This window comes from Megalobrama amblycephala, linkage group LG17, assembly GCF_018812025.1.
Source record: "Megalobrama amblycephala isolate DHTTF-2021 linkage group LG17, ASM1881202v1, whole genome shotgun sequence".
In the NCBI taxonomy this organism is placed as follows: domain Eukaryota; kingdom Metazoa; phylum Chordata; class Actinopteri; order Cypriniformes; family Xenocyprididae; genus Megalobrama; species Megalobrama amblycephala.
This window is the reverse complement of record NC_063060.1, coordinates 17029530-17055672: the sequence shown is the minus strand read 5'-3', so window position 1 is coordinate 17055672 and position 26143 is coordinate 17029530. Positions and strand designations below refer to the sequence as shown.

General features: G+C 41.9%; 1 protein-coding gene across 1 annotated transcript in view; it reads right to left on the bottom strand.

The window, feature by feature from the left end:
- Positions 1-26143, bottom strand: part of LOC125251888 — a 96998-nt gene that overhangs the window by 39829 nt on the left and 31026 nt on the right. Inside the window, exons 27-39 of the mRNA XM_048164985.1 lie at positions 18361-18519; positions 18049-18229; positions 13276-13487; positions 12929-13117; positions 12665-12807; positions 12367-12526; positions 5873-5956; positions 5568-5705; positions 4422-4538; positions 4085-4302; positions 3772-3962; positions 3080-3292; positions 2841-2992 (exon numbers count right to left, since the gene is read on the bottom strand). Of these exons, the coding sequence (XP_048020942.1) occupies positions 2841-2992; positions 3080-3292; positions 3772-3962; positions 4085-4302; positions 4422-4538; positions 5568-5705; positions 5873-5956; positions 12367-12526; positions 12665-12807; positions 12929-13117; positions 13276-13487; positions 18049-18229; positions 18361-18519 (2157 nt within the window). The remainder of the gene's footprint in view (positions 1-2840; positions 2993-3079; positions 3293-3771; positions 3963-4084; positions 4303-4421; positions 4539-5567; positions 5706-5872; positions 5957-12366; positions 12527-12664; positions 12808-12928; positions 13118-13275; positions 13488-18048; positions 18230-18360; positions 18520-26143) is intronic.

Sequence of the window (26143 nt, the reverse complement as noted above, 5' to 3'; positions counted from 1 at the left end):
AAGCTGTCCTTGCTTTATTCTCTCCCGAGGGATGAGATTCTAGCATTTGCACAGAGCACATTCAGCTCTCTAGGAAATGGGAGGAACTCATTGCGTTGCATTCATGGTAGGAATCTCTGTTATTGCTTGATTTTCTCGAGGGATAAGAATCTAGAATATACACAGAGTGTGTTTGACTATCGTAAGAGCTGAATGTGCGCTTGCGCATGCCTCGCTTACAATGAGTTACAAAGATACATAACAGCTACGACTGTGTACAATACTTGCTTTATGTAAGCACTATATAGGATAAATCACTATACAGGATTTATCTTGTTATACAAGTCTATAAACAAAGCATCAGGCTGTCTTTGAGTTCACATGAACAATGGTAAGTTACTCGTCAGGCTACAGAAGAATACCAAAATTCCTCCGTTAAATTAGTTATAATACATCAAAAGTCACGCAGACCCATAACAACCCAGCCACAACACATAATTGCAAATAACATTACCTTAACACAGGCCTGGGGTCAGCTTCCTTTGCTGTTCGAGTTAACATGCATTAAACATGAGTGGAATTTGCACCGCAGCTCCCCCACACCTTGATGCTCTTGACAAGAATAGCATGTGGTTATCTTTATTGAAGTGAATTAGATTTAAATTGCCATCATGGATGAATGAATGATATTTTTGCAATTTTACACATAATAATTCAAGATGATTACATTACGCAAAACTGAAATTGCACGTCAAAATAACACATTGTCAATATTTTTTGAGACACCCCAAAATTTCACAAATCGTGTTTTCAGGGGAGCCCATGTCTTATTAAGGGGAGCCGAGCTCCCCCTAGCTCCCCCGTAGTTCGCACCCTGAGCCAGGGTATATTTTTAAGTAGGGCCTAAGCTCCTCTGTAGCTTCCTTGGGGTTTACAGTCTGGGTGATGAGAGTTAGTGGGCACAATACGTTATACCCTGCTCTATGTGAGTGCTCTCCCCTAATTGCTCTAGGGTATTTAAGTAGAGCTGAAGCACCCCCGCAGTTTCCCTAGGGGTTGAGTTTTGATGGCGAAAGTCTTTGGCAATTATTTTATGCCGCTCTCCTGTTTGCATCCCTTCTGATGAAGATGAGGGTTGCATTGTCCTCCTGGACATAGTGGTAATATCGAAGATCATAGGTGATATATTCCCTTTAGTAGGCTACTCCCTAAGGTCTTTGTCAAGGTGCTGACATAGCTGAGCCATTTTTCCCTAGAGCTCTGCTCATGGGGCCTGATAAGGATGATGCCTGTTCCGCAAGGGAAGGAGGAGGGTTGTAAAGGCTGGGACTTACCTTGCTATATAGCAAAGAAGCTTAGGTATCTTTTCTTACTATTAGAAGATATTGGGTCAGGGAGTGATGCCACTATACAATCTATATGAGTCATTTTGGATGTGCCCTTAGGGTTGACACACTCTGACTCCAGCTAAGTAATCCATAGAGTCAATTTATGCTGTGCCCATTATGTTTGCGCATATTCACAGTAGTGAGGCAGGCATTCCCTCAGCATGGTGTCAAGGGTATATTCTCCATAGCATCAACTCCATGAGAGTTGTAGTTCCACTTTGAAAGGGAATGTCTGGGTTACTTATGTAACCCCATTTCCCTGAGCAGGGGAAAGAGAATCTGCATCTCGTTGCTATGCCTAGGGCTTGCCTGCACATCTCCCTCAGACAAAAGAGTTGATGACATGTATTACATGCGCCCTTTTATACTCACGGGAGCTCTGCTTGTGACATCATGCTTCAGACACAGGTCAGGTTGATGGCATTCCCCACAGCGTCAACTCCATGATGCAGCATCTTGTTCCCCTTCTCATGGAACAAGGGTTTAGCCCGGAACACACCAAGCCGACGGTCGGCTGTCTGGCAGTTTTTGTTCGTCGGCCGACTAAGTTTTCTCAGTGTGTTCCGCACCGTCGGCTGAAGTTGGTCCTCGTCTGCTTTTTTTCGGCCGATTCTAAATGTTGAATGGGCGTCGGAGCTCGTCGCCCGTCGGGCCATCTGATCATTCTGATTGGCTGTTCAGATATTGCCACCTGCTGGTTCGGAAAGGCATTTCATCTCACGCAGGTGCAGAACTGACGTGCTACTTGGCCGTTGGCTGTCTAGCGTTGGTTTGGTGTGTCAGGGCAACTTTGGACACAGACGTTGCCGACGTGAGCCAACCCCGCAGTCTGCTTTCGTCGCTACTAGTTCATCGGTGTTGACTTGGTGTGTTCCTGCTTTTTCATACGTAACGTATGAAAAGGCAGGAACACGCCAAGCCGACGCCAACAAACTAGTCGGTGTCGTCCAAAGTTGCGCTGTGCCATAAAGTGTCCAAAGTTGCCCTGACACACCAAACCAACGCTAGACAGCCAACGGCTAAGTCAGACTGGTTTAATGCTTAAAAATATTTATCTGCCTTTATATTTTAGGAAAGGAGATCCTAACAAGGTGATTATCATATTTGGGGGTCCATGGCATCAAAAAGCCCTTTTATGCCCTTTAAGCAAGATAAAAGTCTATGGCTGTCAAGTTCAAAAAAAGGCCAAAAATGTACAATAAAAGCCCCATAAAGTAGTCCATATGACTCATTATACATCATTCACTGGAAATATTTATTTTCATCCGTTCAATGCATTCATTCAACACAGCAATTTCTTGGTTTGCATACAGCCAGGAAGTGCAGCCAATTCATTGGTATAGAAGAACAAGGAAGAATAGAAAGTGCACACATACTTCATTTGTTCTTGCGTGTCAGTTGGTGTGAATAAGATTTGAGACTCTGGGAGACTTTCAGCAATTCACAATTACTGAATGACTGTGATTATCTAACCTGAGTGTGTCCGGTCATTTGTGTGGTGTGGTGTGAACTCTGCTCCAGTGTGGCTCTTAGGCCGCTGGCCCCTGCATGCAGCTCCATTTGGGCACAGACTCTGCTGTCATTCCATTTCACATTCACACCTGCACTGCTGTTAAATAGAAGCCCTACTCCAATAGACAGAGAAAGAAACATATTACACTCCATGACACAGCCATAACAAGTGTCTGCTAATGCTTCTGACCATACTGTACCTGCAGAATGTAGCCAAGGGAAAGAGTGAGACAGCAGGGTATGAAGACTTCTGCACCCATGCTGTGCCATATTGCTGCTGATGTTCACACACACTGACTCTTCCATAGCAACTACACATAGTAAGGCACTAAGTTCTTCTCCCGAGCTCCTTTTATGCTGACGAGTCACTTCCAGCCCATATACAGAATCATCCACTACTAGAGTCAGCTCTCCTGCACCACAAACACACAACAACATGAGAGTATCAAGCACTAACATGTACATATTAGTACATATTATATATCTTTCAATAACCACATAAGTTACCGATCGAGTGCTAGTTCCATTTAGACCAGGATAAGAATGGACATCATCACATTATTATAGATTTACATATGACAAATATAATCACACACAAAAAAAATTGTTTTGTTCAAAATGTCAAATGTTAGGTAACTATGTAGGGGGTGCCCCAAAGACAGTTTGGTTGTGGAGATAAGGCAGATTATTCTCTGAAAATTACTGTACATAAGGCTATTAGTCATAAGACAACCTCCCTAAAGGTCACTGAACTTTCTGAAACTGAATTTTTTTCACTGAAATTGAAACTGAATTTTTTTTCACTGAAATTGAAACACTATTGCACACTATTAATGAACCTATGTGCTAGTGTATTACAGTAAATGCATTGGCACATTGATCTTGGACTTACCTTCGGTTAGACCCTTTGACAGGGTTAGTACTCCAACCAAACTAGCTGAATTAGGTAAAGCAGCGAGATCTCGTATTGAATTGACAAGATCCCCTGAAAGAGACAGTCGCAACTGATCATGTGGTAGAAATCCACTCAAGTGAGCAATAAACGTCTCCTTTTCCTTTTTTACTGTACAATGCAAGAAAACACTAGAGAGAAAGAAAAAAGAAGCTGAAAACTAATGATGGATAATAAAAAAAATAAAAATGTTGCACAGTGAATACAGTATGTCTTGTCCCACAGTAAGACATAACTGCTGTTATCAGTTTACCTTTCTGAAGATGAATTAGCAGCTAAATGAATATGACCATCAGAAGTGACCCCTGGGAATAAGGTCTGATGAAAGCCAGCATGGATGCACATAGCACTAATGCCCTTTGTCACCTTATTTTCCTGAGTAAAGTGGAGCGTTACATTTTTTTCATCTGCCTTCAGGCTGACAGAACTACCAATGTTTCCAAAAGGAGATACTGCTATTGCTGCATGTGCCTGGAATGTCATGAAAAATAAGCAAAGCACTCAATATTAGTTCATGCATTCATCAGCAGAACTCAGTTAAGAAATATGCAATAAATTACTCGCAAAAGGCCACTTTTGAAGGTATTTACATGATAATTCTTGTCGTCAATGGCTATTTTCCCTTCAGAATGATACTCAAATTTGCTGGTGTTCTTGTGACTCCTGAGCACTTCAATATCTAGGCTGACAGAGTTCGGGAAATCCAGCTGAAAAACACTCTTAACTTAATTTCACCAAAAAATTGTAAAGGTGCAACACAATACTGCTGAGAAAAAATATTTGCCTCCCATCTAAATTTGATTCTAAGGGTGTTTTCACACCTGCACATCATTGGCTTTGTTCTGAAAAGGGGATCAAAATTGTTACAATGTTGCAGTTTCTTCTTGGTTTGGTTCATTCACAAGGCAACATTTCAAAACAGACCAAAAATGTTCAATGTTCATAGTGCACCTTTATGTTCCAGGATTCTGATCATATAGCAATCATCCATCTGGATGGATAGACAACAACTCTGTGGGCTTATTGCGGCTTTCTTTGTAGCTGTCATTATATTACTTTATTATTTTGAGCAAGAATCAAGGCTTTGTTGGAATTATTATGTGTTTTGGACAGTTGTTCTAAAATATGTTCATCAGACCAAATTTCAATTAAGTATGTCACTTCGTCTTTGCAACAGGTTAACCCAAGAATCATTTTGAGAGGCGTTAGCGAAACAAACCCTGCTGCTTTTCATGCAATGTATATAATTACCCATCATAAAACCTGGTTGGTTTGTCCATTTGGTCGGATTACTTTCTCATCCACAAGTGAACCTCTACAGAGATTTCAAGCAGGCTGAGACCACCTCGTTCAGGCAATCTCTGACCAATGTTTTTGGAGTGGATTTTGGAGTATTTGCCGTTTTCATATAATTATAAACGAACTGAACTAAGGAAGAAACTGCACCAGTTTCCAAAACAAGTCAGGGGTGAAAACTCCCTAATAGAGCAATTACTTTTTTTAAAAGAGTGACACTGGGTCGATGTTCAGTGTAAAAATATGCAACAATACAGAAAATCTAAATTGGGCAAACACTTTTCACAGCATTGTACTGTATATTGTGAAGGCAAACTTTGAAGTTAAGGGGAAGTGAAGGTAAACTTAAACAAAATATAATCAACTAAAGACTTGCTAACTTTATTACAAAGATTATTATTAGAGACAAGTCAAAGTACAAAGAATGTGTTATTGTTTACCTGAAACAGCTGGGACAGGTTGGCTTTCATTGTGATACCTTGCTGAGATGTAGTTAGGTCATGAAGTTGTACTTGACCAAAGGCTGCAAATACTTCCTCCTTTCCAGTCCACAACCTGCCCTGAATGTTATGCACATTCTTCAAAGAGATTTGAAGTTAGCAAAATCCCATGAACAAAGACAAAATGTAATTTAAAACTTTCAAAACTATGATCCTACATAAGAATTAAAATGACACTAGCCATACATTATTTAAGTGTAATTTGGCACTGTTCCAAGATACATAAAATATCTCTGCTAGTTCACCTGTTTGTTTTGGACTGTGACACAGATCTTTGAGTCTTGAGGAATTCTCTCAGTGCTGAAAGACTGGACTAATGAGGAGCACACCTAACAAATAAACCATATTATACAACAGTTAGTTTCATTCCTCAAATCTGATTGGCTGAGCTGTGTTCTAAGAGTGCTGATATAACAATCTGATAGCACTGAGGCTATATTTATTGTTTGCATCACAGTTGTCTGGCTCTTTGGATCATTAATTCAACCAATTTCTTCAGAAACACTGATTCAATCAGTGTTTGGGTGCTTCTTAATAGGAAGGCTGCATCCATCCTTGTGAGGATACTTCCTAGACCAGTCCTTCTGAGCCTTCTAGGTTTAAGTCCTACTCAGCAATGAATGCTAGAATGAGATGGTCTAGTCCAGGGGTGTACAATCCTGTTCCTGCAGGGCCAATGTCCTATTGAGTTTAGCTCCAACCTTTCCCAGTAGACTTGACTAGAAGTTTCTAGTAATTGTGAAGACCTTGAGTAGATGGATCGGGTCCATTTACTTAGGATTGGATCTAAACTCTGCAGGATAGTTACCCTCTAGGAGAAGGACTGGACACCCACGGTCTGCACGGCTACACAAATACTATTAAAAATAATTGTAAAAATACTTTATAATAAAAATCTTTATATTTACAGACACGTCAGGTTCCACCTCACTCCCTTACCCACGCACTCAATCACCGGAATACTGATCACCGCCACCTGAAGCTCATCATCACAGTCATCAACCACGCTACTTAAACCCCACACTCACACACACACATTGTCCGGTCTCATTCGTTGTACAACCTGTTGTATGCTTACCTCAAGGACTCCCAAAGTGATACTTACCTGTCTTCATCATCTCCTTCGTCTCCATCGTCTCCTGTTCTCCTCGTGTTCCTACCTGCCTGTGTGTGTGAGTGTTCCAGTCTGCCAGCTCCAGCGTCTCCTTCCACCATCACCTGCAGCACAAAGAAAAGGACAGTATTACCTCTCATTCATCTTCAAGATCATCATAACCACCATTTCACTTACCTGTTGCTCTGCTGATTATATCAATAAACATCCAAACTGCTTTTATCTCTGCTTCCGGTGTCTCTGTTGTAACAGAAGACCGGACCATAACAGCTATCCATCAGCATGAGCTACAATGACCCGTTTCAAGAGCTCGTGGACGCATTGCGCCGAGCACTCACTCCTCAACCACCGTCACCGTCACCAGCACCCACCGCCGCTGCTGCTTCCGCATCCACCGTCACCGCTGCTTCACCTGTGTTCACCGCCAGTCCCATGGCCAAACTGGCGCCCTACTCAGGATTGGCGGAGGACTGCAGCGGATTCCTCCTTCAGTGTGAGTTGGTCCTGGAGATGCAGCCGCACCTCTACCCCACAGACACGGCGAAAATAGCGTTCATAATTTCCCAACTGCAAGGTAAGGCCCTTCAATGGGCGGATTCCCTCTGGACTCAAAAAGGCTCAGTCGTTAAATCCTATGCTGCGTTCGTCTCCCACTTCAGAGAAGTCTTCGGAAAACCCTTGGCTGATTCTTCAACTGGTGAGAAATTGTATAATTTAAAACAAGGAAACAAGACTGTTAACGATTATGCCTTGCAGTTCAGAACGCTCGCCGCAACCAGCGGATGGAATGAACAAGCCCTCATCACCACCTTTCGACAAGGTTTGGAGCCTAATGTGCGGTTGCATCTCGCTGCATACGAGGACTCCATAGGACTCGAACGATTCATCCAACTCGCCATCCGTGTGGGTTCTCGTATGCAGTCGTGTCTCCTCGAGCACCAGGGCCAGCCACTGACCACCACTCTCCTCCGTCGGTCCGAACCCGTCAGCTCCCCAGAACCAGCCACCGAACCCATGCAAGTGGATAACTCCCGTTTGTCTCCAGCAGAAAGACAGAGAAGGCTGACCCTGAATCTTTGCTTATATTGTGGATCTCCTGGGCATGTCATCTCCACATGCCCAACCCGTCCTCCTCGGCCCGTGGTAAGTGCTATCATTCCCTCTATCCAAAAAATGAAACCACTCACTACTATAGTAAACCTTACTGCTGCTAATGCTTCCGTTCCAGTGGTGGCGCTCCTCGATTCAGGGTCAGCAGGAAACTTCATCTCCGGCGCCCTCTGTCGACACCTCGGGCTCAAGACCTCGCCTTCTCCGACTAACTACCAGGTCCACTCCATCACGGGCAAACCCCTGAGCCGTAAGATGATTCGGCGTGTTACTGGACCCCTTCAACTGCAAGTGGGTATCTTCCATACCGAGTACATCCATCTGCTGGTTCTGGAGGAGTCCACCACTGACGTGGTTCTAGGGCGCCCGTGGTTGGAACTCCACAATCCTACCATCTCCTGGCGCACGGGCGAAGTCCTGAAGTGGGGCGACCACTGCTTCTCCAGCTGTTTCCCAGAACTTCCTGTTCCAAGATCTCCTCTCTCCAAGAATCTCTCCATCAATGCTACCTCCATCGAAAGTCCTGTGGAAAAGCGCTCCATCGATGTTCCACCTGACTACGCCCCCTTCAGTGACGTCTTCTGCCCGCAACGCGCCTCCAAGCTTCCTCCACACCGGCCATGGGACTGTGCCATTGATCTGTTACCGGGTGAGCCAGTGCCTAGGGGACGCATCTACCCCCTATCAGTACCGGAGGAGAAGGCCATGGAGGAATACATCAAAGAGGCCCTTAACCAAGGATACATCCGCCCGTCTACTTCCCCTGCTGCTTCAAGCTTCTTCTTCGTGGCCAAGAAGGACGGAGGCTTGCGGCCTTGCATCGATTACCGCTCATTAAACAAGATAACTGTGAAATTCCGGTATCCACTTCCCCTCGTCCCAGCGGCCCTGGAACATCTCCGCGGTGCCACTGTGTTCACCAAGCTGGACCTCCGCAGCGCGTATAACCTCATCCGGATACGCGAGGGGGACGAGTGGAAGACCGCCTTCGTCACGCCCACCGGCCACTATGAATATCTGGTTATGCCGTATGGCCTGGTCAACGCCCCCTCCGTATTCCAGGATTTCATCCATGAGGTGCTCCGGGAGTTTCTCCACAAGTTTGTGCTGGTGTATATTGATGACATCCTCATTTACTCCCGGAGCTTGGCCGAACATCGCCACCACGTTGCGGAGGTCCTCAAGCGCTTACGGCAATTCCATCTCTTCCTAAAAGCAGAGAAGTGCTCGTTCCACCAGCCCTCTGTCCACTTCCTGGGATATGTGATTGACCACAGTGGCATCCGGATGGACGAGGGGAAGGTTTCTGCCATCCAGAACTGGCCAACTCCAAGTACCATAAAAGAACTCCAACGCTTCCTCGGCTTTTCCAATTTCTACCGTCGGTTCATCAAGAATTACAGCACCATCGTCAGTCCACTCACCAACCTCCTCCGTAAGCAGCCCAAGTCTCTGTCCTGGTCCCAGCCTGCCACAGAAGCCTTTGAAACTCTCAAGAAAGCCTTCACCACCGCTCCCCTCCTCGTCCACCCCAATCCGGACCTGCCATTCGTTGTGGAGGTGGACGCCTCCACCACCGGAGTGGGAGCGGTCCTTTCACAGCAGCAGGGGAATCCAAGTAGACTCCATCCATGCGCCTTCTTCTCCCGCAAGCTCAACCCGGCGGAGGTGAATTATGATATCGGGGACCGTTAACTCCTGGCTGTCAAGCTCGCCCTTGAGGAGTGGAGGCATTGGTTGGAGGGAGCAAACCACCCATTCCAAGTTCTAACTGACCATAAAAACCTTGAGTATCTGAAAGCTGCCAAACGACTCAACCCTCGCCAAGCCCGGTGGGCAATGTTCTTTTCAAGATTTAACTTCTCCATTTCATACCGCCCTGGTTCCAAGAACCTCAAAGCCGATGCTCTCTAACGTCTCCACGCTCCCAAGGAAAAGAATGATGATCCCGAAACTATCCTGCCTGAGTCAATCTTCATGAGCCCCATCGAGTGGTCGGAAGAGACCTTACCCTCCTCCAATGCCTCCTCACGCACACCGCCGGGTTGTCCCCAGGGCTTGCGTTACATCACCAGGACACAACGTACTCCACTTCTGCACTCCGTTCACTCATCACTTGGCACTGGTCACCCGGGGGTCAATGAGACCCTCTCGCTGCTCAAACAGTGCTTCTGGTGGCCAAACATGGCCAGCGACGTCAGAAGGTACGTGCAGGGCTGCAGGGAGTGCACCATCTCCAAGAGCCCACGCCATCTTCCAACCGGCAAGCTCAATCCTCTGCCCGTTCCTGAGAGACCCTGGTCACACCTGGGAGTGGACTTCGTCACCGATCTCCCCGAGTCTGATGGTCACACCTGTATTCTGGTCGTCGTCGACCGTTTCTCCAAAGCCTGCCGTCTGATCCCCCATGGCCACAGCTGAATTAATGTTCAACCATGTCTTCCGTCATTATGGAATCCCCGAGGACATAGTCTCTGACAGAGGACCTCAATTTGTCTCTCGAGTCTGGAACTGGCGTTCTTCTCCCTCCTGGGTGTGACCGTCAGCCTATCGTCTGGATACCATCCTCAGTCGAACGGGCAGACGGAACGGAAGATCCAGGAGATCAGCCGCTTCCTGCGTACCTTCTGTCACGGCCACCAGGACTCCTGGAACCAGTACCTGGGTTGGGCCGAGTACGACCAGAACTCCCTCCGTCAAGCCACAACTGGATTAACACCTTTTCAATGCGTACTCGGCTTCCAATCCCCACTGTTCCCCTGGGACGGGGAACCCTCCAACGTTCCAGCAGTCGACTACTGGTTCCGGGAGAGCGAGAGGGTATGGGACTCAGCTCACCACCAGCTGCAGAGAGCCCTGCGCAGGCGCGAGATGACAGCCGACCTTCGGCGCTCCCACGCTCCAACCTACCAACCGGGGCAGAAGGTCTGGCTGTCCACCAGAGACATCAGGATGCGCCTGCCCTGCAAGAAGCTGAGTCCCCGCTTCATTGGCCCGTTCACCATCCTTCGACAGATCAACCCCGTCACCTACCGGTTACAACTTCCTGCACAGTACAAAAGAATTCATCCCACCTTCCATGTGTCACTATTAAAACCTCACCACCCTTCTGTTCTTCCTTCCACAGAACCTGACGTGGCAGCCGTCGATCCCCCCCTTCCACTCATCCTGGATGATGGAACTGCCTACGTGGTGCGAGAGATCCTGGACTCCCGGCGCCGTGGTGGTCTCTTAGAATATCTGGTGGATTGGGAAGGCTATGGCCCCGAAGAACGCTCATGGGTCCCCAAGAATGATATCCTTGATCCTACTCTGTTACAGACTTTCCACACCAACCACCCAGACAGACCTGCCCCACAACCTCGAGGACGACCACCATGACGTCGGGGTCCTCGGCCCTCAGGAGCGGGCCGTGGGAGGGGGGGTACTGTCACAGACACGTCAGGTTCCACCTCACTCCCTTACCCACGCACTCAATCACCGGAATACTGATCACCGCCACCTGAAGCTCATCATCACAGTCATCAACCACGCTACTTAAACCCCACACTCACACACACACATTGTCCGGTCTCGTTCATTGTACAACCTGTTGTATGCTTACCTCAAGGACTCCCAAAGTGATACTTACCTGTCTTCATCATCTCCTTCGTCTCCATCGTCTCCTGTTCTCCTCGTGTTCCTACCTGCCTGTGTGTGTGTGAGTGTTCCAGTCTGCCAGCTCCAGCGTCTCCTTCCACCATCACCTGCAGCACAAAGAAAAGGACAGTATTACCTCTCATTCATCTTCAAGATCATCATAACCACCATTTCACTTACCTGTTGCTCTGCTGATTATATCAATAAACATCCAAACTGCTTTTATCTCTGATTCCGGTGTCTCTGTTGTAACAACTGAACAAAGGACATGAAACAAAGGCTGCCTTCCAAGGATATATCAAATTGAGGAGGCCTTCAACGGCACTTGATGACATGGTATGCAAGGTATCCAGCCTTCCCATTGAGAAGCATCCACTGTCTTTGTGAGTGTGTCCCTGAATCATGCACTCAACCGATTTGTTTAACAACACAAATTTATTCAGTAACAAAACAAGTATTCATCTTTATGAGTTAGTCATCGAATCATCCACTCAACTGGTTTGTTCAAACAATACCAATTTCTTCAGAAAAGAAAAAAGATTGTATTTATAAGTGAGTCATTGAATCATTCATTCAGCCTATTTGTACAAACCACTGAGTCGTTCATGAACACTTTTTTTTTTATTTATTTTTTTATTGCTGCAGCAAAAACAGACAAAGCAACTGGCCATATTGTGTCTAAAATGTAAGTTACTCTTATAACATCTTGTTTATTGAACTTTTGTATAAAAAACATATGTGGCCTTAGTATTTACATTAATTGTCAATTAATAAAGCTAAAATGACTTAAATGACTTGGGTGACTTTACCATAACAGGCTATGTACTGTAATGCAGCCTAATTATTACACAGTGTGTTGAAAAAGTTCAGACTTACATATGGCTGTTGTGGTTGGAAACCCAGAGTAAGGATGTGAATGGCCTTTTTGTTTCCATGGACTAGAACTTTTGATTCCAAAGTGTAAACCTTCTGATGAAGATGACTTGTGAATGTCTCCTGGAGGATGAGACTCTGAGGGAGAAATTTGAATGGTTGTCTGTTGGAAGAAGCAAAAACATAACTAAACACTTATATAGTGTAATACAGTACTGTGGAGGATAAAGTCAGTGATTTGTTCCTACTGCAGTCGCCACTATCATCACTATTCTTAGTTGTTTTCATATTCCAGACAGACCTGAAGTTTAGCTTCCATCTTTTCTGATAAACCCTCCTGTCCTTCCGTATCTCCTCTATGGCACCCTCCATCTGTATCTCTGCATAAGGATTTTTGAGATCCGACAGGGTCAATGTTGTCATCAAAAGCCTCTTCTTTAGCTTCTGCCCATAAAAAAGAAAATAAAGTCCAGAACAACTAACATTTATGCAAATTCAGGTTTAGATCAGTACATATTTTGGACACATATATAAACCTCAAAAGCATGAAAACGTTTTCTGGTACCTTATCCAGAGTACTGAGAATGGCGGAAATATTGAGGTCCTGCTTGCCGTAGCCTGCACTTATTTCCAGAGTCTTCACTTGCTTACCATTGCCTACAGAGATTTGCCCGTTCAAGGCTGGTGTCCAGGCTGTGCTGATGGAGTATGAAGCTTTAACTCCACGCTTACCCAGCATGCTCCATCCACCAACCTGGAACAAAACCAGTACAATTAAGATCATGCACTTATCCTGAAGTTGCTCCAGGGGGACCATCTAAACATTTCTAAGGCTCAGGAATGAGGTAGCTTGACAGAAATTATTAAAAAACTGAGTGATTTAATCAGGTGTTGAACAGAAGGTACACTCACTTTGATATAACTGACAGTCGGTGTGAAAATTTGTAGCTGGCCTTGGCGTTCTTTACCCCTGTCCTTGAAGAAACCTTCCAGTGTAACACTTCGGATGTTCACCAGTTTCCGTGTGGTGACCTCAGAACTGAACTGTGTGATGCCACGCTGGGGCTGAGTTAGTTTTTGAGCAATGTACACATAAAGCCAGGGTGAATCCATGTTGAATGAACCTGTGGACAATGAATGACAAGCACACGTTCACATAGTTAGAATATATATTTTAATTAACCACAATTCATTTTTGTCATTCCCGACATTTCAATAACTCTATCTTCTTCAATAAAAACAAGAGATATTGAGGTGGAAAAAGAAATGTGATTTCAGTTTCATTCTTGATTGTGTGGGTGGGGTTTAAAGTTAGATTATTTTAATATATTAATTATAATATATTAATTTGCAATACTTTTAAGTCATACTGTGGCCCTCTAGTGGGTCCAATGGTCTAAATAAAGTAAAACTAAAACACTTAAAGGGGCTCTATGTAAGATTTTTACTTTAATAACACATAAAAATACCCCATGTTTGTAGATATTTAAGAAACATGTTAAGTTCACCTACTTGTTTCTCAGAAAAACAATTCTACAGCCAAATATTCTACTTTGAAAATGTGCGTTCTGTGTCGGAATGTCTGTTTTTGTTTTGGTCTGTGCGAAACCTCGTGCTGCAGTTTATCCAATAGTATTTCGACATCACAGGTTGCCAGTTGGCGGAAAACACCGCTTATTGCAACCATGGAAACCAGTAAACAAACTGGGTCAGAGAATCGGGCAATAACGTCAGCTGCGCGTTCCTGCTCTCTTCTCTGTCACGGTGAAGTGACACACACCCGCGCGGGCGCCTCCTCTCTCTCTCTCATCTCAGTCGCTCCGGTAAGTAGGCCTAGTGCTTGTATTGCGCATAATTTTAGTCATTCCCGCAGGTCTCGTGCGCACTACTGATCTATATAAGTGAAGCGAACAAGCCACGCTCAGTCTCAAACAGAAACAGAAGTCAAACAGAGTCACAAGTACCAAAATAAGCACCTTCCTGCGCTTAAACTGTCAAATACATACAAAAGTATGTCAAAACCAGCGGCACAGGCAATCTTGGCGAGTATACAGATAAACACAGTCAGTTTTGAATCGTTAAATAGCTAAGAAAGTGAGCTCATGTCGTGTGTAACAGTATTGGGTCCGTTGAACACCGTTCATAAACTCTTAAAGGGACAGCAGTCCAATATTCCTGCTGCTGTCTGTCATGTTAATCAAAGAACAAAAGACAAAGAAAATCACTTTCTGCTCTTGACTGAATACGTTTCATAACTTTAATGGTAAGAATTATTTGCAATAAAGACTACAGAAATTAAGGTAACTAATGCAAAATAACACAATGTGTTATTTTACATTTGATTACTTTAATTTCTGTAGTATTTCTTACCTGAATAAAAACCCAGTTAACCCGAAAAACTTAGTTTCATAGCTCTCTTTATTCTATTGCATTTATTTGAGCTGTTTATATTTTATTACTGACTCTTTTTTTTGTGAAGTTCCTAAACGTAATTTAGGGAGGAGCGAGCCCATCTAATCTTCCAATCAACAGCCAGAGTATATAAGCAGCTGCTTACCTCTCTTCAGTCTCAGCTGTTTCAGCATCCCTCCACCTCCCCAAACTCCACCTTCATTTCAGGTACCTTGCCCTATGTAATCACATCCTATATTTATTCACTGGGGGGTGTATCAGAGCTTGAGTTGAAGATGCTTCATCGAGCCCCTCCTCAGTGGACAGCAAGCCAAATTAGCTAACCTAATACCCTAAAGATTATATGGGAAAACGAACTCGTTAAATGAAAATAAAACTCTGCATTGAAGAAAAGTAGATTTTTGTTTGTATATGTTGTCATTTATAGCTCTTAGAAAGAAAATCGAAATCGGCAAAAAATAGGTATCGGCCGATCACACTAACAAAAAATCGGAAATCGGAATTGACCAAGAAAATTGCAATCGGTGCATCTCTACTAAAAAGCCTCTGAATCCATCTAAATATCTCTATGAACAACCGCATATCAAAACAGATAAATCAACTCATCAGCTTACAGAGTTTAAGTCTCCTCAGCTTTCATTGTCAATTGCACTCCCTATTGTTGCTGGCAACCATATGCTGTGAAAGCTGGCAACCCGCGTCTTTGAACGAGGGGGCGGGCCAAACAATATTTTGAATTTGGACTGCAATACCTATTTTGAACACTGGGTGTCATTATTACATAGAGCCCCTTTAAAAACTACATTCAATCACTTTACATACTAGAAGTAAATAGGGGCATTTGCACCTGCTAGTTATAGTAACTAGCCACCAGGGGTGCATTTCCCGTACAATGACATTTGCTGCTTTACTACCATAGTACATCGCTGAGCAAATCAACTAGGTATTCATGACTGTTTTCTAAAACCGTTCAGCCATGTTGGTTAATGATGTCACGCAGGTGGTGGAGTAATAACTTCTTTAAATGAATCCGTTTGAGATCAAATGAATGATACATGTTTTGCTATAAATTACAGACATGGCATCTGGGGACTAATTCTCTCTCTCTCTCTCTCTCTCTCTCTCTCTTCTATTTCCAGATTCAACCATAATTCTTACGTACTAGAGTACGTACGCACATGCACACTCTTCAAAAACATTGTTTAAAATCTCTTGACAAACTGAAATATGTAAATGACATTTGTATATATTCGAAATAGAAGATATACATTGTACTTAAAGGGGTGGTTCATTGCGATTTCAATTTTTTAACTTTAGTTAGTGTGTAATGTTGCTGCTTGAGCATAAACAGTATCTGCAAAGTTACAGCGATGAAAGTCCAATGCAAACGGATATATTGTCTTTTAAAGTTATGGCAGTTTAATGCCTACACCGAGCTTCTTCCCGGGTTGGTGACATCATAAACCCTGCAATTAACATAAACCCTGCCCATGGGAACACGCAACAAAGTGGACGAGGCCATGTCACGTGGCATTATGGAAGCAGAAGAGTTGTCTAAACCGGACTCGCGCTGCGCAACGCGATGTGTCAAAAGATAATAGAACCCATTATAATCAGTGATATTGTCTACATTGGATGCGGCGCTGAAGACAGCTTCCAGAATCTACACGAGTTCAATGCTGGATTTGCACCAAGTCTATTACTGAAAGATGAAGCAGTTCCCACTTTAAAAGCAGAAGCTGCTGTTAATGGGCCCCTAACTGTAAGTACGTTTTATTGTACATGCCTTTTAAATGTATTATGTTGCTATTTTTTGGTTACATCAAGGACGTAAACAAAGACCAATGCGTTTTTGCTTCACTAGCCAGTTAGCTAAATTCTATTGCATACTTCTCCAACAAACGCTAACAAACACCAACAAACTTCTATGTTCATAGACAAACAGTTGTTCACGCTATAAATTAAACGATGCCTTTAGAAAAATGCTACTACTCAGTCATGTATTCAGCTACAGTAAAACTTTATCAGGATAAAACCGTATATTGAAAGCTAACAGAAAGCAGTAACATTTACAAGTGACACCATATCTAAACACTTTGACACAAAAGGAAATACTTTCCAATTCATAAACATCCTTTAAAAACCGTGCTTGCAGAGGTTCTGTTTGACCCTCTTCATCATTACTGCTATCTGGGTCTGATTCGGGCTCAATTTGATACGGCAATATAGAAGCCATTATTTCCACTGAAGCACTTGTAACAACTAATGTTAAGGGGTGTGGTGTTTCCGGAAGCTTCAGCGAATCACAATACACTGGGCCAGCTAACCAATCTGAGCACATTGTGTATTTTGGAGGGAGTGGTATCAGAATCAGGAAGTCAAACCAGCCATTCAAATGACAATGGAAACAGCGGTGTAGAATAAATATATGAAAAACACAGCATTTTTTTTTTTTTAACTAAGCATTAAGACATGTTAAACTGCGCCCCCATAAACACAATCAAGCCTAGGAAAAAAAACACTGAACCACCCCTTTAATGTCAGCTTGCTTATTTTGCTCAAGATAACAATTTATTAAGTTCACATGTCATAAAATCAAGAAACTATGCTTCTAACCACAGCTGGAGAGCTGTCGTTCTAACCACAAATGTTTGCAATGTAGTTTGTGAATGTTTGTTTGATCGATTGTTTCGGGAAACACCAAATCGTTAAACTATGTTAGTACCGACAGAACTTGCAATGTCAGTTGGCTAACGATGCTTTTGGGAAACGCACCCCAGGGCGGTTCCCTGAGAACAAAATTTTCCCTTAGGTCTATTTTTCTGAGTGTATTCGCGCAGTCAGTAGGAACTCTGGAGTTTTGTAAGCAGGCCAACAGCAATGTCATTTAAGCACAGCATTCAACAATGTCAACAACTGGAGGATGGAGGACACTGTGGTTGGAGCTGTGTTTTTGTGGGTTTCGTGATATGCGAAATGGACTGTAGACATATAAGTTATGAGATTGAAAGAGCAAAAAGGAGGGCTAAGATACGAAATCTCCTACAACATCTTGCAGTGCTTCATGACATCAAGGCAGTGTTGAAAGGAACATGCACAGTTAAATAATCCACAAATATCCAATGTCAACTGATATGATAAATAATAATAACAAAAATCACTAATATTGGCAGATAAGATCTGGTATTGTGTATCTCTAAAATCTACAACTTTGCAAATGAGAGACTGATTTTTTTTGTGACCATCAAGGGAAAACATACAAAATATACACACCTTCCCACTTATGAAGGGAGGTCTTTGACACATCCTTCCAGTGGACACCAGCTACCAAAGGAATTTGATTGTTGTAATTGATTTTCAGGTGGGTGCTGCTCTCAGACTTTTGTTTCTTGAAATAAGAGTGCAGAAGCTGAGTTCTGTAATTCAGTCCTCTGTCTAGAAGTCGCAGGCTGAGCTGGAAGAGGCAGTAAACGTTATTATTGGACAAAATCATACAAGACCAAAGTCTAAAAATGTAATAATATGCGATAGTACATTTGATGTACACAGTCTAGATTAAATTGGAATATTTTAGTTAAGTTGAACCTCCACAGCATAATTGGTGAGGCCTGGTCCAGTCTGGTTTCTGAGTGACTGATTGAAGAGGATCCTGTGTTTGTTGCTGCTCTGGTTCCACTGCTTTCCATAGCTTATATCAAGTGATGACTGAACATGGATTGGGCTCCGTTCATGTCTAAGGAGAATCTGTTGGTTGAAACAATAAGCAGGTTTCCATATTTGTTGTTATAAACCAGCATAGAATGTGTGAAAGAAACCAGGTGGGAGCCAGTACTAGAATTAATTACATTATATATATTGTTGTTTGTCCAGATCTATTAACTTATTCAAAAATATATAAAAAATGCAATTCACACATACAATCAAAACACACCTCTTCTATGATGAGTATGAGTGGACCCCTGTAGCCCCTTACGACTGTGTCTTTTTATGACAAGGCAAGATTAGTTCAAGTTGTAAAATGTCATTTACTGTGACCCCTTTAAAAATGTAATGATATTTATAAATTAATTATTCATTATATTTATAATTGATTCTTTTCCTCTTTAAATATATACTACTGTTCAAAAGTTTGGGGTTGGTTGGGCAATATATATAATATATATATGGTAACACTTTATTTTAGGGTCTTTTAACTAGTTGATTATTAGCATGCATATTACTAGAATATTAGCCGTTTATTAGTACTTATTAAGCAAATATCAGTGCCTTATTCTACATGACCTTGTTCTACATTCTTAATCCTACCCAATACCTAAACTTAACAACTATCTTACTAATTATTAATAAGTGGTAAATTAGGAGTTTATTGAGAGGAAAGTTGTAGTTAATAGTGAATATGTGTTCCCTATACTGAAGTGTTACCACATATATATTTTTAAGTGTCTTATGCTCATCAATGCTGCATTTATTTGATAAAAATACACTTTATAATAGAGATAAATATACAGAGATAAATTCATAGTTCATACAGTGCTCAGCGTAAATGAGTACACCCCCTTTGAAAAGTAACATTTTAAACAATATCTCAATGAACACAAAAACAATTTCCAAAATGTTGACAAGACTAAGTTTAATATAACATCTGTTTAACTTATAACATGAAAGTAAGGTTAATAATATAACTTAGATTACACATTTTTCAGTTTTACTCAAATTAGGGTGATGCAAAAATGAGTACACCCCACAACAAAAACTACTACATCTAGTACTTTGTCTGGCCTCCATGATTTTTAATGACAGCACCAAGTCTTCTAGGCATGGAATGAACAAGTTAGCGACATTTTGCAACATCTATCTTTTTCCATTCTTCAAGAATGACCTCTTTTAGAGACTGGATGCTGGATGGAGAGTGATGCTCAACTTGTCTCTTCAGAATTCCCCATAGGTGTTCGATTGGGTTCAGATCAGGAGCCACTGAATCACTTTCACCCTGTTCTTCTTCAGAAATGTGTTTAGGATCATTGTCATGTTGGAAAAGTGCACGACGACCAAGGGCACGGAGTGATGGTAGCATCTTCTCTTTCAGTATAGAGCAGTACATCTGTGAATTCATGATGCCATCAATGTAATGCAGCTCCCCGACACCAGCAGCACTCATGCAGCCCCACATAAGGACACTGCCACTTCCATGTTTCACTGTAGGCACCATACATTTTTCTTTGTATTCCTCACCTTTGCGACGCCATACAATTTTGAAGCCATCAGTTCCAAAAACATTTATCTTGGTCTCATCACTCCAGAGTATAGAGTCCCAGTAGTCTTCATCTTTGTCAGCATGGGCCCTGGCTAACTCTAGACGGGCTTTTTTGTGGCTGGTCTTTAGGAGAGGCTTCTATCGTGGACTGCACCCATGCATGCCATTCCTCTGCAGTGTACACCGTATTGTGTCACGGGAAATAGTCACCCCAGTTTGGCTTTCTACTTCTTTAGATAACTGCAGTGAACTTGCATGCCGATTTTCTTCAACCCATCTCATCAGAAGACGCTCCTGTTGAGGTGTTAACTTCCGTGGACGACCTGGACGTCTCTGTGAGATGGTTGCAGTTCCATCTTTTTAAAAATTTAGCTTTGCTCCAGAGACTTTCAGTGGGGTGTACTCATTTGCATCACCCTAATTTGAGTAAAACTGAAAAATTTGTTCTCTAAGTTATATTATTAACTTTACTTTCATGTTATAAGTTAAACAGATGTTATATAAAACTTACTCTTGTCAACATTTTGGAAATTGTTTTTGTGTTCATTGAGATATTGTTTAAATGATATTGTTTTGTGTTCATTGAGATATTGTTTACTTTTCACTGTATATATTATCTCTACATTATATTAAGGCTATATACAAACAGTGAGTTCTTTATTCATTGTCAGTGTAATTATTTTTAATTATCGTATTACATAATGTTTTACATAATGTATGACATAGAGTTACATAATGTTTTTTTTTAAGTTAACTCAACTAATTCATTCCAGTTAGTCATCTTAAATAATAACAATAATAATAATAAAAAAAAAATCATCATCTAATGAGTAACAGGTAGTGTTTTGAACTTTACAATTTTTTGTCAAGGCAACTTCAGAATGTTTAGCATTTAGCGAAGAGGCGACAACCACTACTGATCCTCTCGAGGCTGCTGTAAGCGATCCTGAAGTCTCTGCCTGCTCTGACAAGGCCAAGATTGAAATATTTTCAATATTGCAGCGTGGAATCACCAGTTGCTCACAAAATGATGGACAATGATTCACATTTTGTGTGCGTCATTTCCCATGATAATAAAATTAAGTCTAATTTTCTTATTCTCATTTTTTGGTTTCATGCTGAAAGGGTGTTTGTTGTGAATGTGTTTTGTGTGCGTCATTTCCCGTGATAATAAAATTAAGTAAATTATTAAATAAATGAGTAAATACTCAAGAGTCAAATGACACCCATGCAATATATGTGTGTGTCTGTGCTTAATGTATTTGTATACATTTTAAGGAACACTTAATATGAATGCAACTAATGTCCAATAAAGTTTGGTTTCATGCTGAAAGGGTGTTTGTTGTGTGTGTGAAATATGATGGTCAATAAAAAACACATGCAAACTTATATATATGTGTGTGTGTGTGCAGGGACGTGCACAGGAATTTTGAGGGTCAGTTGCTCTGACCTAAAAAAAGGGCACTCCCCTACCAACACCCCCCCTCACGGGCTATATGAAGGACTGAGAATAACCGTGGTATAAGCGGAATAATTGACTCCGCTTCGAGTCGTGACCGAATCACCACCTCAGGTGTGCATTATTTTTCTAATAATTCAACGGCCCGTCGTCAATTATTCCTTACTTGAATCACAGCTTAAATAGTGTTTTGACATCGACAACCCAAGTGCATTTTACCTCAAACTTGCGTCTAGTTAACTTTCTAAAGTAGCAATCGCTTCTCAGGTCGACATTAACACACTGACAAAATTATATTCAGAATTAAAAATATTTTTATACCACTTTTTAATATGTGATTGAGTAAAGGTTTTCGCGAGATACCAACCTTTCGCGAACTTGCTTCCAACACTCGTTCTCATGGAGGGGCTGTGCGCGCGCGAGACGCGAGTATGTGAGAGACGCGTGAGTGAGAGACGCAGGGAAATGAAATGCAGCTGAACGTTTGCTCTATGAAAGACATTGACAAAGACGAAAACTAAGGACATTTAATCTATACTTTTATTTTATTTTAGTTAGTTTTGCCAAACACACATTACAGTTTTGGTTAGTTATCGTTTTTTTTTGTAATGCCTCGTTTTTATTTTTATTTCAGTTAACGACGATGTTTTTTCCCACCTAGTTTTCGTTTTTTCGTTCGTTTTCGTTAACGATTATAACCTTACTCACCTTTCCGACAACGTTAAGTCGTCTCACCCGACAACCGCGACAATCTCCTTCTAGTGCCGCTCATGCAGGCTCAGCTCAGGTGCCGGTCGCGTGCAGCGCTGCAGCCACGTAAACAGAGTTTGCCCTTCCCCTACTGACTTTCACTTTCGGACGGGTGCCCGAATCTGGAAGTGAATGAGGCTGTGCGATTTTTTTTTATTTATCTAGGCCAGTGGTTCTCAACCTTTTTGGGGCCAACGCCCCCCTATCCATTATCCAGGTCCTTTACCGCCCCCCAAACACCATCAGCCTACATCATGAATCCATTTTCCAAACCGTGTTTTTGTCTTATCCTGAATCACTATGACACACCTATAATAAGAGTTTAGCCTATATTTTATATTTACAGCTCTGGAAAAAATTAAGAGACCACTCCAAGTTCAGAAATCAATGTTAAGTGGTCTCTTAATTTTTTCCAGAGCTGTATATTGGTAGGCTACTATTAGACTGGTTCGAGTCGGCACCGCTGCGGAGTACAGTAGGCTACCTGCAGTACCAAGACGCCTGCAATTTTGGTTATTTACCGCTAGAGCTCCAAAAGTTACGGACTGCAGCTTTCATAATTAAAAAGCATGTCACTGAAAGCCAAATAACAGATTTGATTTGACTGAACAGTGGCAGGCAGCCGGGACAAGCTGGAACCGGAACCTCCGAAATCTGATTTGGGGGATCCCCCTCTCATATAACACCAAAAGTGGTCCATGCCGGGTTTTGTGTTTTCCAGCACATACGCAGCAACATATAAAGCAGTGGCTGTCAAACTTTTTTTTAAAGAACGACTTTTTTTTTTTTTTTTATTGACGCGACAAAACCAAGTCAAGTCAAGCATAAGAATACTAAAATATATAATATAATATACATATACAGAACAAGAATAAAAACTGGTAAGTAGCTATAAACTAACCCAAACGAATTAATTTGAAGCGAAACTGAAAGTAAAAACCGGTGTTCAGCAGCCTACCTCTCTCGTTTGGCACGAATTCAAATGTTTCCATATTAGCTATGTATTTGGATGCTGAACTTTTATTTATTGTGTCAAATAGGATTTGTACTTCACTCCCGTTTCAATATCAAAGAAAAAAATCATCCTCTTCACATGAGCAAAAATGTGTTTGGCAGGACCAGTTTCAGCGGTGGTCACGCTGAACGGTACAGATAGGATACTACGGAGTATGTATGAGCAGTGTAATTTTTTATATGTTTGGCTGACGGTATTTTATTTTGATAGTGAACATGCTGCGATGTCAAGTTTGCAATGAATAACCTATGTTGAGTGCGCACGCGAGGCGCCGGCGCAATCACTTCAACTAGTTTCCTACCAACAGAAACAACTTAAATAGCCTAACGTAATTTACAGATATGAGTAAGACATTATTCGATACTGCGAAGTTTACTTTTATGAAGGGAACTTGTGACTACAGAGAGAGCTATTTGTGTTGTTGGATATCGTTTTATTGAAATGCTGTGAGGAGACGCAGAAGAACTGATGAAATACTGGTTAAACAAGTAGCCTATATGCCCATACACTGGCAGTCTCCACATGAACGCGCTCGCGCACAAAATAACTACGAGTTTAAACATCTGATTTCTATGTCGAGGGCTGTTTGTCAGACTTTGTTGGGCCTAATACATAATGACATGGTGTTTTACGCACAAATGGTCACTACACACCATGAGTAGCAATGGTTTCCATCACCTTGACGCGCATTTGAACTAACGCAAAAATCTGCGTCTGCCTATTGAATTTCTTTGATAATTCTGGACAGTAAAAACGACCATAGGCGGCTATACGGTCATTTCAGCGCTAATGTGTGCACTTAGGATTTATACGCATTTAGGAGAGTATTGCAAGAAGCTGCTTACATTAATCTTACTTTGGAAAAAAATAAATAAATACAATCATGATTTTTCATAAAAAAAATATGTTATAATTATAGACTTAAATACCTTGGTATCAGCTTAATGTTATCATCAATGGTAGGCCTATAATTAATTCAATTCAAATTTATTTGGTTTGTCATGATTAATTTGTGTCCATAATAAGTAGCCTAAAATAAAAACAAATTAAAAATTAAAAAAAATATTCTAACAAGAATAAACACATATGAACAATTATTAAATTATTAATGTATTATTAATTATTTTCAACTAGCCTATCTTGAAATTATCCAAGCAGCGTTTTGCGCTCAGATGTGACGGCGAAATTACCTAAATGTGATTACAGATTATATTTAAATTAATTAGGCCTATCCATCAAATTGTCATGTTCTCCTTACAGTCTGGCGAGTTAACAATAATGCCCAGTAAATTACTTTGTGAACAAAGAAAACATTTTGGCATTAGGCATTAAAAATGTAAAAGTTTTACCTTACAAATAGAATTTAGTTTCATTCATTTTAAAATTCGTCACCGGAGTGAATGGGAACATGATTTATTGAAAATATTTGAAAATATAAGTGGTTCTTAAGTCAGTACTTTTTAATGGCTTGTCAACTTTCCATTCCTCCGCTGCGTGGTTCAGCGCTGGATTCAAGGCACCACCGGATTGTTAAGCGCGAAACACATTTTTGTGCACGTGAATTCATGTCAGCGCTTGAGCGCTGATCTATGACTGGAAAAATAATCGTTGCAAAAGAAACGATACATAGCCTAGCTTACATGTTGCATTAAACTGGCAGATTTTAGAAAGTTGTAGGCAATTCTTTTGCAAGTAATTACACGTTTAATCTTGTCATGCCTGGATCTTTGGGTAAACTCGTGAACGCCCCCCAAGAACACCTGAACGCCCCCCTTTTAAAAATCTTGCTTCCAACGCCCCCCAATGTTCTCTGAACGCCCCCGGTGAGAAACACTAATCTAGGCCTACGTGAAATTCTGCATCCATTGTACGATTTTTTATTTATTTTTTTCCACCTCGGAAGGGCAACTTGAGTCGAGAAGGGCATATGGGCAGTTGCCCGGGCAACCTGAGCAACCCCCCTGTGCACGTCCCTGTGTGTGTGTGTGTGTGTGTGTGTGTGTGTGTGTGTGTGTGTGTGTGTGTGCGTGCGTGCGTGTGTGTGTGTGTGTGTTTTTGTTGAGTATCATATTTCATATATCAGGCTTTTATGGCTCCTATATGCAATTCATTGCAATTCAGTGATAATTGAGAGATAGACAAATAAATGGTCCCCAAAAGCCTGTTGTGTCAGATTTGACATTTACATTATCATAAACAAATGTAAAAAGAATTTTAATTTTTAACGTTAAAAAATGATGTATGAATAATCAAATAAAAGTTGCTTCAGTCCAGTAAATGTTCATCTTACATTTATTTTATAAAAACCATTAAAGATTTCACAGCAAATAAAGTTGAAAACAGTTGTGCCGCTTAATATTGTTGTTGTTATGATCACCGTCTGTTCCTGTCAGTTCCCGGACTACATTACCCATAATCCTCCCTGCCTATCACCTGCACTCACTCCACCAATCACTATCACCAATCACCACACCCAGCTGCAGTACATTAACAGGACTATAAAGGACTCATACACACACCACCTCACGGCGAAGTCTTGATTACCCTGTGTGTCAATTCTAAGCGTTTCCCTGTGTTTATCCTGTTTCCCTGTCTGTTCCTGTTCCTGCCTTTGACCCTTGCCTTGCCATCCTGTTCTGTGAATGTTATCTGCCTGCCTCGATCTACTGCCTGTACCCTGACTACGATTCTGCCTAGCCCTTGCTGTTCCTGTTTGCCCCTGCTTAGACCCTGCCTGTACGACCACGCTTACCACTGTAAATAAAAGCTTGCATATGGATCTTACCATGAGTCCCGCTACGTTACAGAAGACTTCGCCGCAACAACGATCCAGCAGCTTTCCCGGAAAACGTTTACACGGTATGGACATCACTCAGTTGTTATTATGGAG